Genomic DNA, 13,908 nt, shown 5'->3' on the forward strand with positions numbered 1-13,908 from the left:
CAACTCCCATTCCTCAGGAAGCCTTAAAAACTAAAAATTACTTACCCGACCGCCATTACCCTACTGCTGGTCCTCTCCTGGAGCTGTTGCACTCCAGAACAGGAAATAGCCCCTCTGACTATAAACACACCACATGTTGAGTGAAGGAACAAGCCTTTTTATTAAAGCTTAGCAAAAAAGCCAGTAGAAATAATGCTTGTAAAGATAGATAAGATTCCAAAAAAGCAATAAGGCATTCAAAGGCAGCAAGATAAAACAGTGTCCAAATGTAGCAATCAAAAGCAATGTTCAAAAAGCATGAAAATACAATCCAAGGCAATGATTATCCTGAAAGGAATCAAACTTGAAGCAAGAACAGACCAGACACTGCTAGTCAACTTGAAAGGCTAGAAAAATCCATGAAGACGAGACCATTTAAGCAGGAATTCCATGAGGCTTGTACTTGGTTTCCAAATGATGCCTGATCTGACAAGATTTTCTAAAGGCAAACCTTAAATCCCAAAAACTGGTTTTGTTTTCCTCCAGTCTTTGACCTTAACTGACAAATTCTTTCGGATCTACGTAAACATTGGGCCTCTTGTCGATCCTGGCTAATCTCCAGCTGCCGACTCTGCTTATCTGATTCCTCAATTACTTTACCAGGTGTGAGACTGTTTTCCAAACTAGAATCTGGAGAGTTCACAGGCGGAGGGAGTAAACCTTTCTCCCAAGGCCTGACAGAAACATTCTCGTGAGAATCTGCCCTTTGCACCGAATCCTCTCTGTCAGTGTCTGCATGAAACTTATTGACCAAAGTGTCTCCATCTTGCACCTCAGAGTCAGCCCCAGCATCCCCCACATCAGAAGCATCAGGAGATTGATTTCCCTCCTCATTACCCACATCAGACACAGAAACATCAGGAGACTGAAACACTATCACAGGTTCAATCACAGGCCCAGGTTCAATCACAGGCTGAGTCCCAACAGGAGCATAGAGATGACGTGCCAGGAGAAGTGGGGCCAGGAGGATAATGCTCCTGGTGTGCTATTTCTATGTGACAGGAGAGGACCAGCAGCAGGGTAATAGTGTCTGTGTAAGTAATTTTTAGTGTTAAGGCTTTTTAAGGGGTTTTGGGGAGCGGTGGGGGCTGTCTTGGTTTTCTGGGCTCCAGGAGCCTGGAAATCCCAAGACAGCCGTTTGGATTGGGCCTGGAAGTCACATGCCGCAATCTTCGAACCCAATCCACACAGGGCCCACAGCTGGAAAGACCCGGCCTCCTAAAAGACCCGAGTCTTTCCACATGCCAAATTAATTTGGCACAAAGTAGGGTTTTCCTTCTTTGTGCCAAATGTATTAGCTTTTACCTGAGGTGTCGTTTGGATGCCCCAGGTAAAAAAGTGGGAGCTCGTGCATTTTGCAAACAATCTGGATGCACCCTCATTTGAGGTGGGGAATTGGGGCTGTAGGTGAAAAGTATACAGATAGCATTTAATCACATTTGTCTAAATAAATGCGGGCTTTGTTTGCTTTTACCACTGTTTTCATCTGTTTCTATAAAGTTTTGTGGAGGCAGGTCATGCTAAACACAACAAACACAGCACCACAGCACAGTAAAAAAACAAAAACAAAACAAAACTGCCCTGAAGCCCAATTATCCAATTTGAGACAGGGTTAAGGAAAGAACAAGGTTGGGATAAATGTTAGAAGATTTGGAACTTGTCACAAAACCCTCCTCCAGAAACACATTTCAAATGATTCCATTTTTTTCTTAACAGCTTTCTTCATAGTCTAGCTTTCACAGCCATACCCAGACGTCATAATAACAATTGATAACTGTTGCAGTCTCGAAAAAACCTCTTTCATTCTGTTTTACAAATGCTATATGTTTTACCAATATTCATTTTCCATGGCCAGTACAATCTGTACACCAATGTTTTTGTTTATGTGGCACTATAGATACTAGAGCCATGCTATGACCACTCTATCAAAAAGACATATCCAGTTTGGCTGCCAAAATGCTATTTCAGCAAAATGCTCGTGAAGTTGTTTTTCAAGAATGTTTAGAAGATTTTTTTTTCATCATTTCCATTTTTGGACATGTACTACACTCTTGCTCTGAGCATGTGCCACATTTTCCAAAAGACATGCCAAGCTCAGGCTGGCTCTACTTCGTATAATTCAGATCTTTGTACAAAAGCAAAGGCCACAAAAAATGAAAGCACAACTGAATCAAATTATGTTTTTGATCAAATTAAACAACTGTGTAGATTTTATCGGCCTGTTGTTTTCAGTGTGAAAAACCTGTTGCACACAAGACTACATTTTCCTCCTTGCCCATCTCTATTGAAAAAGTAGTATCTAAAGGAAAAGTCAATGTTACTTTATTCAGGCAAGACCAAAGCTTCGACAGATTGCCCATCATCAGCATCATCAACAAGAAAAATCACAATTATTTATTAAGCACTGTGTAAGAAATAGCATCAAAAGAATATGATTCATTACTTGAATCTCTGGGATGGTTTTGAAGGTCAGTAGTTAGCGATGAATAGCATGCAAAAGAGGTCTTAAGAATGTTATGAAAGCTGTATTGTTTACTCAGAACAGTGAAACAACAGTGTTAATTGTTCCCTCTGATATTTTCTGGAAAGCACAGGATTATTCAGTGGTCTGCAAGTGTATGCATAGGTTTTGAGCTTGGCATATAGACTAGGGTTTCTTAAACTGTTTCCATTTGCAACCTTTTTGCCTGAGAAATTTGTATGTGACCTAAGGTATACAGGTATAGAAACCAAACATTTGATAATGACTAATAAAGAAATGTAATTTAAAAGAATTCTTGGGTATAACTATAATATTATCATTTGTTAAAGATGAATACTTTTGAGATGGATGTGCTTGTTATTTTACATAAAGAATTCAATCTTGGCTGCATATTTGATACTGCAGGAAGCAGAGCATCTTCAATGTTTTCCACACTATGTTGGCATGCCTGGTTTGCAGCCTCAAGTGGCAGAAAATACTCTGTTGGCTCTCGTTTATCCTGAATTGAGAGATCACAGTGAGGTGTTTGGGAGGTCTGTACCTCCAATATGGAGTGAAGCAAGTTAAACCGCTGAGATGCTGAACTTGCTGACCGAAAGGTTAGTGGTTTGAATCCAGAGAGCAGGGTGAGCTCCTTCTGTTAGCCCCAGCTTTTGCCAACCTAGCTGTTCGAAAACATGCACATGTGAATAGATGAATAGGTACGGCTTTGGCAGGAAGGTAATAGTGTTCCATGCAGTCATGCTAGCCACATGACCTTGGAGGTGTCTATGGACGCCGGCTCTTTGGCTTAGAAATGGAGATGAGCACCACCCCCCAGAGTCGGACATGAGTAGATGTAATGTCAAGGGAAACCTCTACCTTTACCTTTTACCTCCAACATAAAAGGTCTCTGGAATGGTCTCACATCCACCTCCCTATTGTTCTCATCATAGTCTGTTCATATACAGGCATGCTATACATATCCTTTCCTTACACTAAAAAAGTGGTATTAACCCTTCCCCCTCCCTGCACAGGTTACAGGCAAATTCTTCTTGCACTTTTAATGGAAGATGACTAATATGTTTGATTCAATTGAGTATGGTTTTTGAACTGAATTTAAAACTCAAAATTTGAAAGGAAGCAAAATCAGCATTTACAAGGCTTGCTAAACAAGGCAGGTTGATTTTCCTTTTTAATGAGGTACAGCTGAAGAAGATAATGATGCTGGGGGGAAAGGAAGGAAAAAGAAAGTGGAGTTGACCTAGAGAAAGATGGATGGATCCTTGAAGTGACTGGTTTGACCTTGAAGGAGCTCAGAAGCGACTGAACGAATAAACAACAACACAGCTGAAGCATTTGTTGCACTTTGATGCTAACTGTTTCATGTCAATATCTAAAACAGCCACTAGGTGGGAAGCTACATAAATTTTCTTGACTGCCACATTCAATTTGGGGACTCCAAATGGGTACGGATGTGAGAGCTGGACCTTAGGGAAGGCTGAGCAAAGGAAGATAGATGTTTTTGAGCTGTGGTGTTGGAGGAAAGTTCTGAGAGTGCCTTGGACTGCAAGAAGATCCAACCAGTCCATCCTCCAGGAAATAAAGCCCGACTGCTCACTGGAGGGAAGGATACTAGAGACAAAGTTGAAGTACTTTGGCCACATCATGAGGAGACAGCAAAGCCTAGAGAAGACAATTATGCTGGGGAAAGTAGAAGGTAAGAGGAAGAGGGGCCAACCAAGGGCAAGATGGATGGATGGCATCCTTGAAGGAGCTGGGGAATTATGGAATTATTTTATGGAATTATGAGAGACAGGGAGCTCTGGCGTGGGCTGGTCCATGAGGTCACGAAGAGTCGGAGACGACTGAACGAATGAACAACAAATGGGTGCACGACCCACAGTTTAAGCTTTGCTATAGATTGCTACCTGCCAAATGATGGGGAAAGCTGTATTTTCACCTCTACAGTACTTCTCTGAATACCTGATTGGCAGAAAAGGCAAAATTCCTTTCATTCCTTCAAAGAAATACAATAACTGAGCTATTGTGGAAAGGTAGTTATCTGTTTTCCTTTGTCAACATGCATAGATGCCACTATTTTATGGAATTATGTTTTCAAATAGCTTTTATATCTGTGAAGAAGTGTCGTTATTAAACTGCTGCCACCAATTGTAACGATGACCGTTTTAATGCCACCGAATACCACCAATTGTGAAGATGCACGTGGTAAAACACCCACTGCCACCTAATCTATGAGGGAAGCCGGGCAACGATCAATATCAGCCTAGGAACTATTTTATAAAGGGACTGTTTCTGGCTGACTTTATTATTGCAGGTTGTTCAACTTAGAAGAAACTGTATCAGGCAAGGCTTGAGGAAAACAGCAACAAGTTTATTTTAACAGGAGTATAACAATGTATAACTGTTCTTCAAAAGAGGCATAAATCTTGATGGTTACATTGGAAAGGTTTCATGAGTAAACTCAGGCAAACACTTCATAAGGTTTTACAACTGGCACAACAGGCTTAAACCCAGCCAAACCTTGATTCTTAATTCGGAATCAACAACCCCCTGTACCGGGTCCTTCTCTGCAACCACTTTGGTCACCAATTGATTCCCTGAATCTCTAAGAGATTCAGTTTTTCCCTATAGCACACTGGCTACAGACACATTCCCTGAATCTCCACCAAAAGATTCAGTGTCTTTTTCAGCAGCTCTCCGGCCACTGACTAATTCCCTATTTCTCCCACTAGAGAAATTAGTCTCTTCCTGTAGCTCACCGGCTACAGACTGGATTTTTAAAACACAGCTGCCCCTGAAGAGGCAGTTGGCTCCGCCCCTGTTGCTATGGCAACTTAGCTAACATCAAGCCACTCCCACAAAACATAACCTCCCATACTTACCATCCCTAAACCATTGTCCAAACTACACATAACCAAAGGAATAAAATTTACACATCGTCACAATATCATACAGTTTTATTTAAAAAATTATATGCAGAGCATTATGTTTGTGTCTAGAACACTACTTTCCTGGGAGGGATTACTTCCAGCTTCAGTATTTCTCCAGAGAGATGGCATGAAATAGTTCATGAGATTAATGCTTTTCAGATGAACCACTGTAGTGGGGTAAGTGAGGACAGCAAACCTTTCTACAAAACATTGTTCCCGAGAAGCAATTTTGCATAACAAGTGCCTTGTAGGTGGTTATGCGCCTTCAAGTTACCTATTGTCTGATGGCAAAGTATTTCAAAAGGGTTTTTTGAGGCAAGGAATACTCCAAAATGGTTTTGCCAGTTTCTTCCTCTGAAAATAGTTTACAGCACCTGGTATTTGTTGATGGTTCACCATGGTTGCTGCGCACAGCAGGGGCAACAACAAGCCATTAGATGGCACACTCTGGCTAGTATCCATTGTCTGAATCTTGATTTTTTAAGTAGTCCAGTTTTATTCAGAAACTGTCTGAAAACATGCTTTCTCTGCAAGGTGACACTAAAGACTAGGCATAAAGCAAGAAGTACAATCAAATATTTAAACTACCATAGTTGTTATTTGTTTTTGGGTTTTTTGCTTAGGTAGAATCTGTGGGAGGAATAAAAACAATAATTTTGGCCAAAGTACGGTAGGTTTCATATGAAGTGTCTATTAATTCCTATAAAGGCAGTCCCCAAATTAAAAACACGAGATGTGAAAATGACGAACAATGAAGAATGGGGATGGGACAACAGGAAATTAGAGAAATCTGAGAGGGAGGGGGAGGGAGGTGGAGATATATAGAGAGGGAGGGAGTTACTGAGAGGGATAGGGAGAATATATATATATATATATATATATATATATATACACACACACACACACACAGAGAGAGAGAGGGGGGGGTTATTGAGAGGGAGGGAGAGATGGAGAGGGAGGGAGAGATAGGGTTACTGGGGGTGATATTGAGAGGGATATGGAGAGGGGAAGATATATATATGGGGTTATTGAGAGGGAAGGAGGAAGAGAAAGAGACATAGGGAGGGGGAGGGGATATATATAGAGGGGGAGGGAGACTGAGAGGGAGGGAGGGAGAAAGTTATTGAGAGGGAAGGAGATATTGAGTGGGGAAAGATATATATATACAGATAGAGGGGGAGAGGAGGTTATTAAGAGGGAGGGATTGAGAGAGATGAAGAGGGAAGGATATATATATATCTGAGACAGAGAGCAGGAGGGGGAGATAGAGAGGAAGGGAGATATGGGGAGGGATATGGAAAGGGGAAGATATATATATATATAGAGAGAGGGGGGGTTATTGAAAGAGAGGGAGGGAGGGATTGTGAGAGATATGGAGAGGGATATTGGGAGGGACTGAGAGAGAAGGAGGGGAAGATAGAGATGGAGGGAGATATGGGGAGGGATATGGAAATGGGAAGATATATATGTATATATATAGAGGGGGAGTTATTGAAAGAGGGAGGGAGGGATTGTGAGATATGGAGAGGGATATATATATATATATATATATATGGGAGGGACTGAGAGAGAAGGAGGGGGAGATAGAGAGGGAGGGAGATATTGGGACAGATATGGAGAGTGGAAGATATATATATATATATATAGAGAGAGAGAGAGAGGGGGGGGTTTATTGAGAGGGAGGGAGGGATTGAGATATGGAGAGGGAGGGGAATATATATATGGGGGAGATAGAGAGGGAGGAAGATATTGGATGGGATATGGAGAGGGGAAGATTTATATATAAAGAGAGAGGTGGGGTTATTGAGAGAGAGGGATTGAGAGAGAAGGAGATAGAGAGGGAGTGGATATATAGGGGAGGGAGGGATTGAGAGAGAAGGAGATAGAGAGGGAGGGCGATATATGGAGGGATATGGAGAGGGGAAGATATATATATAGAGAGAGGGGGGTTATTGAGAGGGATGGAGGGATTGAGAGAGATATGGAGAGGGAAGGGGATAGGGAGGGATTGAGAGAGGGAAGGGAGATAGAGAGAGGGGGTTATTGAAAGGGATTGAGAGAAAGATGGAGAGGGAGGGGATATATATATATATATATATATATATAGGGAGGGATTGAAAGAGGGAGGGGAGATAGAGGGGGTTATTGAGAGGGATTGAGAGAAAGATGGAGAGGGGGAGGGTATATATATATATATATAGGGAGGGATTGAAAGAGGGAGGGGAGATAGAGAGGGGGTTATTGAGGGATTGAGAGAAAGATGGAGAGGGAGGGTGTGTGTGTATATATATATATATATATATATATATATATAGGGAGGGATTGGAAGAGGGAGGGGAGATAGAGAGAGGGGGCTATTGAGGGATTGAGAGAAAGATGGAGAGGGAGGGTATATATATATATATAGGGAGGGATTGAAAGAGGGAGGGGAGATAGAGAGGGGGTTATTGAGGGATTGAGAGAAAGATGGAGAGGGAGGGTGTGTGTATATATATATATAGGGAGGGATTGGAAGAGGGAGGGGAGATAGAGAGAGGGGGCTATTGAGGGATTGAGAGAAAGATGGAGAGGGAGGGTATATATATATATATAGGGAGGGATTGGAAGAGGGAGGGGAGATAGAGAGAGGGGGCTATTGAGGGATTGAGAGAAAGATGGAGAGGGAGGGTATAAATATATATATAGGGAGGGATTGGAAGAGGGAGGGGAGATAGAAAGAGTGGGTTATTGAGAGGGAGATGGAGAGGAAGAGGGGCATGTATATAGAGAGAGGGGGAGATGAGGACTGAGGGAGAGGGAGTAGGCCTCGGCCCCCTCTCCCTCCGTCCCTTCGCGTTGCCTTGGAGACGGAGGAGGAGGAGGAGGCGGGAGTGAGCGAAGAGGGGAGAGATGCTGCCTGGGCTCTTGCGGGCGAGGCTGGCTCCGTCAGGCGGGGCGGAGGGGATGCGGAGGGAGGAGGAGGACGAAGAGCAGCAGCAGCGCGAGCAGCCGAGGCGCAGCCGCCACCACTGCGGGAGGCCCCATCCATGCCGCGCGGCGGAGAGGGCAGCGGCCCCACGGGCAGGCGCGACGGAGCTTCCCTTGCCACCCTCCTGCTGACAGGTTGGTCCCTCTTTCTCTCGCTCTCCGCGGAGCCCCCTCCTCTCGGCGGCCCTGTCTCGCGCCTCCCTCCTCACTGCGCAAGCTCCGGCCTCCGCGGGCCTCGCGGGGGCTTCCCTCGAGCCCCCCCCCCTTGCTCAGTTTCTGAAGTGGGGGGGGGGCGAGAAAGGGCGAGACTGGATGTAATAATTATGGCTCTTCTGCTGCTCAACTCCCACCATTCCTAACAGCCTCAGGCCCTTTCCTTTCCCCCCTCAGCCGCTTAAGCGGAAAGGAAAGGGCCTGAGACTTAGGAATGGTGGGAGTTGAAGTCCAAAACACCTGGAGGAAGGCCCAACTTTGCCCCATGCCTGCTTTATTGCATCTGAAGAAGTGGATTGATATCCACAGAAGCTGCCATGTAAAACTAGGAGTTCCTCAAGGCTACCATAAAGAAAAAGGTGTCCCTCAAGGCCACCATAATAAACTATAAGCCCTTCAATGTTACCACAGAAAACTGTGTATCCCTCAAGACCACTGTAGGAAACTGCATCTCTCATAGCCACCATAGGAAATGTATCTCCCTCAAGGCTACTATAGAAAACTAGGTTCTTCAAGGCTACCATAAGGAATTGGGTGACCCTCAAGGCCTGGCATGGGCAAACTTGGGCCCTCCAGGTGTTTTGGACTTCCATTCCCATGATTCCTAACAGTTAGGAATTATGGGAGTTGAAGTCAAAACACCTGGAGGACCCAAGTTTGCCCATACCTGTTCCAGGCCACAGTAGAAAAACTGTGTGCCCTCCAAGGAATACTCTCCTTGCACCTTTCCTAAACCATATAGATCAGTGGTTCTCAACCTGTGGGTCCCCAGATATTTTGGCCTTCAACTCCCAAAAACCCTAGCTGCTGGTAAACTGGCTGGGATTTCTGGGAGTTGTAGGCCAAAATACTTGGAGACCCACAGGTTGAGAATCACTGATATAGATTATGTTTACTCTGTATACACTGGACTGGGTATTTTGCCTTTGAAGAAATGGGCTGATAGCCACAAAAGCCGCCTTGAGTTGCCTTCAGGCTGAGAAAGGCAGGATAGAAATATCGTAAATAAAGAAAAAACAAAAAGTCTTAATAGTGTTTCTGGATTTCATGTTTTTTGGAATCTCCCCACTTCTCTTTTCCCCTTTTAGACCCATTTCAGAATCTGCAAGCCCCTCCTTGGACATGTAACACGCATGTGTGTAAAATCTGGTAAACCGTTGATTTTATTTGATGTCCTTCACAGATAATAGTCTGAAGTTCAGATATTGTCAAAAACCTCATGGAAGGACTACATATTTTAATCTTAAAATTCACTGTGACAGGAAAATTTCGAAGTCACTAGGTGGAAATCCAATCCCTTGCCTTCCCTCAGTTCATGAACCACTTGAAGCCTGTTCTTGGACTAAGAACTCTTAATAACAGAATCTACATATTTTGCCGTATATGCAGATTTTGTACAGAGAATTCTACACATGCTGTACATACACATTCATACGTACATATAGGCAAAACTTAGGTATTTTATTCATTGTATATGCAGATGTAGTACAGCTGAGTACATATTTCACTCAATATGATGTCAGGAAGAAAAAGTTAAATTACCAGAACCCATGTACTGTATTTCAGATATGATTTAAAGATGCTGAAACGCAGAATCAAGGTGAATAATATGATGCAAATGGAATTGGAGAGGGTTTTTTCTCTCTCCAAGGACAGTGCAAAATAGTGTTCTTTCAGAACAGGCATGGGCAAACTTCGGCCCTCTGGGTGTTTTGGACTTCAACTCCCACAGTTCCTAATAGTCTACTGACTGTTAGGAATTGTGAGGGTTTAAGTCGAAAAAACCCAGAGGGCTGAAGTTTGCCCATGCCTCCTTCAGAATCACTTTTAAAAAGGGTTATAGAGGCAATTGAAACCACCAACATACTACAGTCAAGAATTTTCTCCTCTCCATCTTTGGTTGTTTTGGTACAAGCTGGGGAATATGGCCAGACTGAAGTGTGGACACTGCTTACCAAAAAAGGAGAACATTTCTATTGCTTGCCTTCGCAAACTAGGGCATAAGAAATGATCTCTGGAGCAATAAAATTAAATAATCCACAGAACAATTCCAGAGTGTAATATGTTCAGAAGTGAATTGCCCAGTGGGTACTGAAGCTGGAAACCCACTGAATTATCCCAGTGAGCATGGGAGACTGGAAATCTGCTCTTTGCCATATCACAAAGACTATTAATGTCTTCAAGGTTGCCTAGTTCCCATATTGATTACTTTGGAGCCGAGACAGATGTTTCTACTAGAACATTGTGAATTTTGTCACTCTCCAGATGTTGTCAGAGTGCAGCTCCCAACCTAACCTCATCATTGACTGTGTTGGTACAGGTTGCTGGGAGCTGCAGTTCAACAATATCTGAAATGCTGCATTTTTGTCCCTCCTCCAAGTTTAAATGAGGAATGTTACAGTAACATGGGAACCTGCCTTGTTAGGTCTACAGGTTTTCAGGTACTGGGAGTACTCTTACTCACCTCTGTCCAGAGATGCCTGAAATAGAACTTGGGGCCATTTACCTGCAAAATATGTGCTGCTATCACTGAACTTTCCCAATGGGATGATTGTGCCTTCAGTGGTGATAAATAAAAAGGTACATATTTTTGCCCTTAGTGTTTTCATTGCAACTACAAATATTACCTATTGGCAAAGATTGTAACAGCATGCAATATCTTCATGTAAGGAAAGGTGAATAAGGATGTGAATATGGTTTGTGTCCAGGGTCTTCACTCCTGAAAATATTTTGGGCTATACATGCAACGGATTCATTGATATGAATACAGATCAAGAATGTTGGGTTTAGGTTTTCTAGCTTTGCTCCTGAATATGTATACAGGCAGTCCCAAGTTACAAACAAGATAGATTCTGTAGGTTTGTTCTTAAATTGAATTCATTTGTAAGCCAGAATAGGTACATTTTTAAAGTGTAACTCCAATCTGTCTCTCTCTCTCTCTAAGTTTTGGATAGTAGAAGGAAGAGTTAATATCCCTGTGGCATTTGTTTTGTTGTCTGTGTCCCTGTTCAGAAGATTTCACCTCACTCTCTGTCGCTGTGATAATTGGATTTTGAAAACTTTGGCTTGTTGTAAAAACAAGTATTGGTGATAAAGCTTCAGTGGAGACATCTTTTCCCCATGACAACTCTTCCAGGAGTGAATTTCCCTTCCTAGGGGTAGAATTCTCTCACTTCCTGTTTCCTCCCCCCCCCCCCCCCCCCCCCGTTTGTAGCTATGAGTAGTTTTGAAATTGGATGCTTGTAACTTTGGCCACATCATGAGGAGACAGCAAAGCCTAGAGAAGACAATTATGCTGGGAAAAGTGGAAGGCAAAAGGAAGAGGGGCCGACCAAGGGCAAGATGGATGGATGGCATCCTTGAAGTGACTGGACCGACCTTGAAGGAGCTGGGGGTGGTGACAGCCGACCGGGAGCTCTGGCGTGGACTGGTCCATGAGGTCACGAAGAGTCGGAGACGACTGAACAAAAGAACAACAACAAGAACTTGGGGACTTATTGTATTTAGCTCAGTGTTATGTTTGTATGTTGGCTTTCTTGATTGAAAAAAAGTAAGACCAGGGAGTTCCTAGTAAACCTTAGAAAAGGTTTTGTTCCAGTTTCTTAGATTCTGCAGCTTAAGATAATTTAGGAATTGTAGTCCAAAAAAATAACATTGTAAAGGTCCGATTTCCACTTAAATGGCTAGTGTATATGTATAGAACTATGTTCCCATCTTAGAATGAGCAAATTTGTGGAGAGGATTATTGACCACTGAATGTGTGATTTCACTGTTTCTTTTCAACACAATATGCAGAGATCCATTTTCTAAATTTGTCTATGGTAGTACTTTTGTGACAGTATTAGATTGGGAAGGATTTTTCACGTCCAGCCCCCGTTTCCTGACAGAGTTGTCACTAATCAGAAATGGTGTTTGGAAGGAAGGTGGGGTAGGAAACATAATAGTGGAAGAATGTCCTCAAAGTGGAGAAAGAGAGGGAAGGAGGAAGAAGTTTTTGAAAAATGTTTTTTTTTCTAGCTCTGAAATAGAAATTGCAAATCAGAAATGGGTCTACTTCATTTCAATGTCAGTGTAACATATTGTTGATTGCCATGAAGTTGACCATGGCAACTCTATGAATGTAAGACCTCCAGGTCACTCTTCATCAATAGCCTTGCTCAGGCCTTGTAGACTCAGGACCATAACTTTCTTGATTGAGCCAATCAATCTGTAATGTGGGCTTCCCTATTTCCTACTGCTTTCTACTTTACATAATTATTGTCTTTTTCAGTGAGTCCTATCTTCTCATGATAGTCTTACTTCTATTGTCTTGGCTTCTAGACAGTGTTCAGGTTTGATTTGCTTCAGGACCTGTTGATTTGTCTTTTTAGACCTCTTCTCCAGCACACATTTCAAATTTCTTCCTATCACCTTTCTTCACTGTCCAACTTTTACAACAAATATAGAAATTGAAAATCAGATAGGAAACATAATAGTGGAAGAATGTCCTCAAAGCAGAGGAAGAGAGGAAGATGGAGTTTTCAAAAACAATTGTTTTTAGCTCTGAAATAGAAATTGAAATCAGATGTCATGGACTATCCTAACTTTGATATTCATTGGTGTATCTTTATACTTCAGGATCATTTGTAGCTCCTTCAATTGCTAACTTTTCAAGTCCCAGCCTTCTTCTGCTCTCCTGACTGCAGTTTCCATTCTAATTAAGGACTGTAACAAGATATGGAAAATTGGGAACTCTTTTAATGTCTTCATCGTCTTCTTTAAAGTTATATAAATAATCTGTGGTTATTAATTCTGTTTTCTTAAGGTTCTACTGTAAACATGCCTTTGCACTTTATCCTTGACTTTATTTATTTATTTTATTTGTGGTATTTGTATACCACAACCCTGAAGGGGACTCAGGGAGGTACACAGCGTTGGCAACAATTCAGTGCCATTGATAAACAGTATAAAACATCAAAATTGACCCTTTCCTGATAAAACATTAAACATTATTGAAAATATCACATATCACACAAAGACATAACCATTGTCTATATTAAGTAATCATTCCAAATCTTTGCTATTCTTTATAAGTAGTATGGTGTGATCTGCATATTATAAATTGTTCATGGCCCTTCCCTTGAATCTAATCCATATGTGCATATGATATGACAAGAATACAAGTTAAAAAGATACGGTGAGAAAATACAGCCTTGCCAATTAAAAACCATTCCATTGCTTCATGTTCTGTTCTGTTGTCCTGAGAACATCATGAGAAACAAGTGTTGTTGCACA

At 42.2% G+C, this 13,908-nt stretch overlaps 1 protein-coding gene across 3 annotated transcripts in view; it reads left to right on the top strand.

Moving 5' to 3' along the window:
* The first annotated feature begins 8,341 nt into the window (after positions 1–8,341).
* The window catches only part of SGCE (sarcoglycan epsilon), a 31,008-nt gene continuing 25,441 nt past the window's right edge, over positions 8,342–13,908 (top strand). For 2 of the 3 annotated variants that reach the window (XM_060782240.2, XM_060782241.2), the window contains exon 1: positions 8,342–8,556. In XM_060782240.2, coding sequence (XP_060638223.2) covers positions 8,481–8,556 — 76 coding nt within the window. In that variant the 5' untranslated portion in view covers positions 8,342–8,480. The remainder of the gene's footprint in view (positions 8,557–13,908) is intronic. The other variant, XM_060782242.2, reaches the window with a different exon arrangement.

The sequence above is a fragment of the Anolis sagrei genome, chromosome 6 (assembly GCF_037176765.1).
Source record: "Anolis sagrei isolate rAnoSag1 chromosome 6, rAnoSag1.mat, whole genome shotgun sequence".
NCBI lineage: Eukaryota > Metazoa > Chordata > Lepidosauria > Squamata > Dactyloidae > Anolis > Anolis sagrei.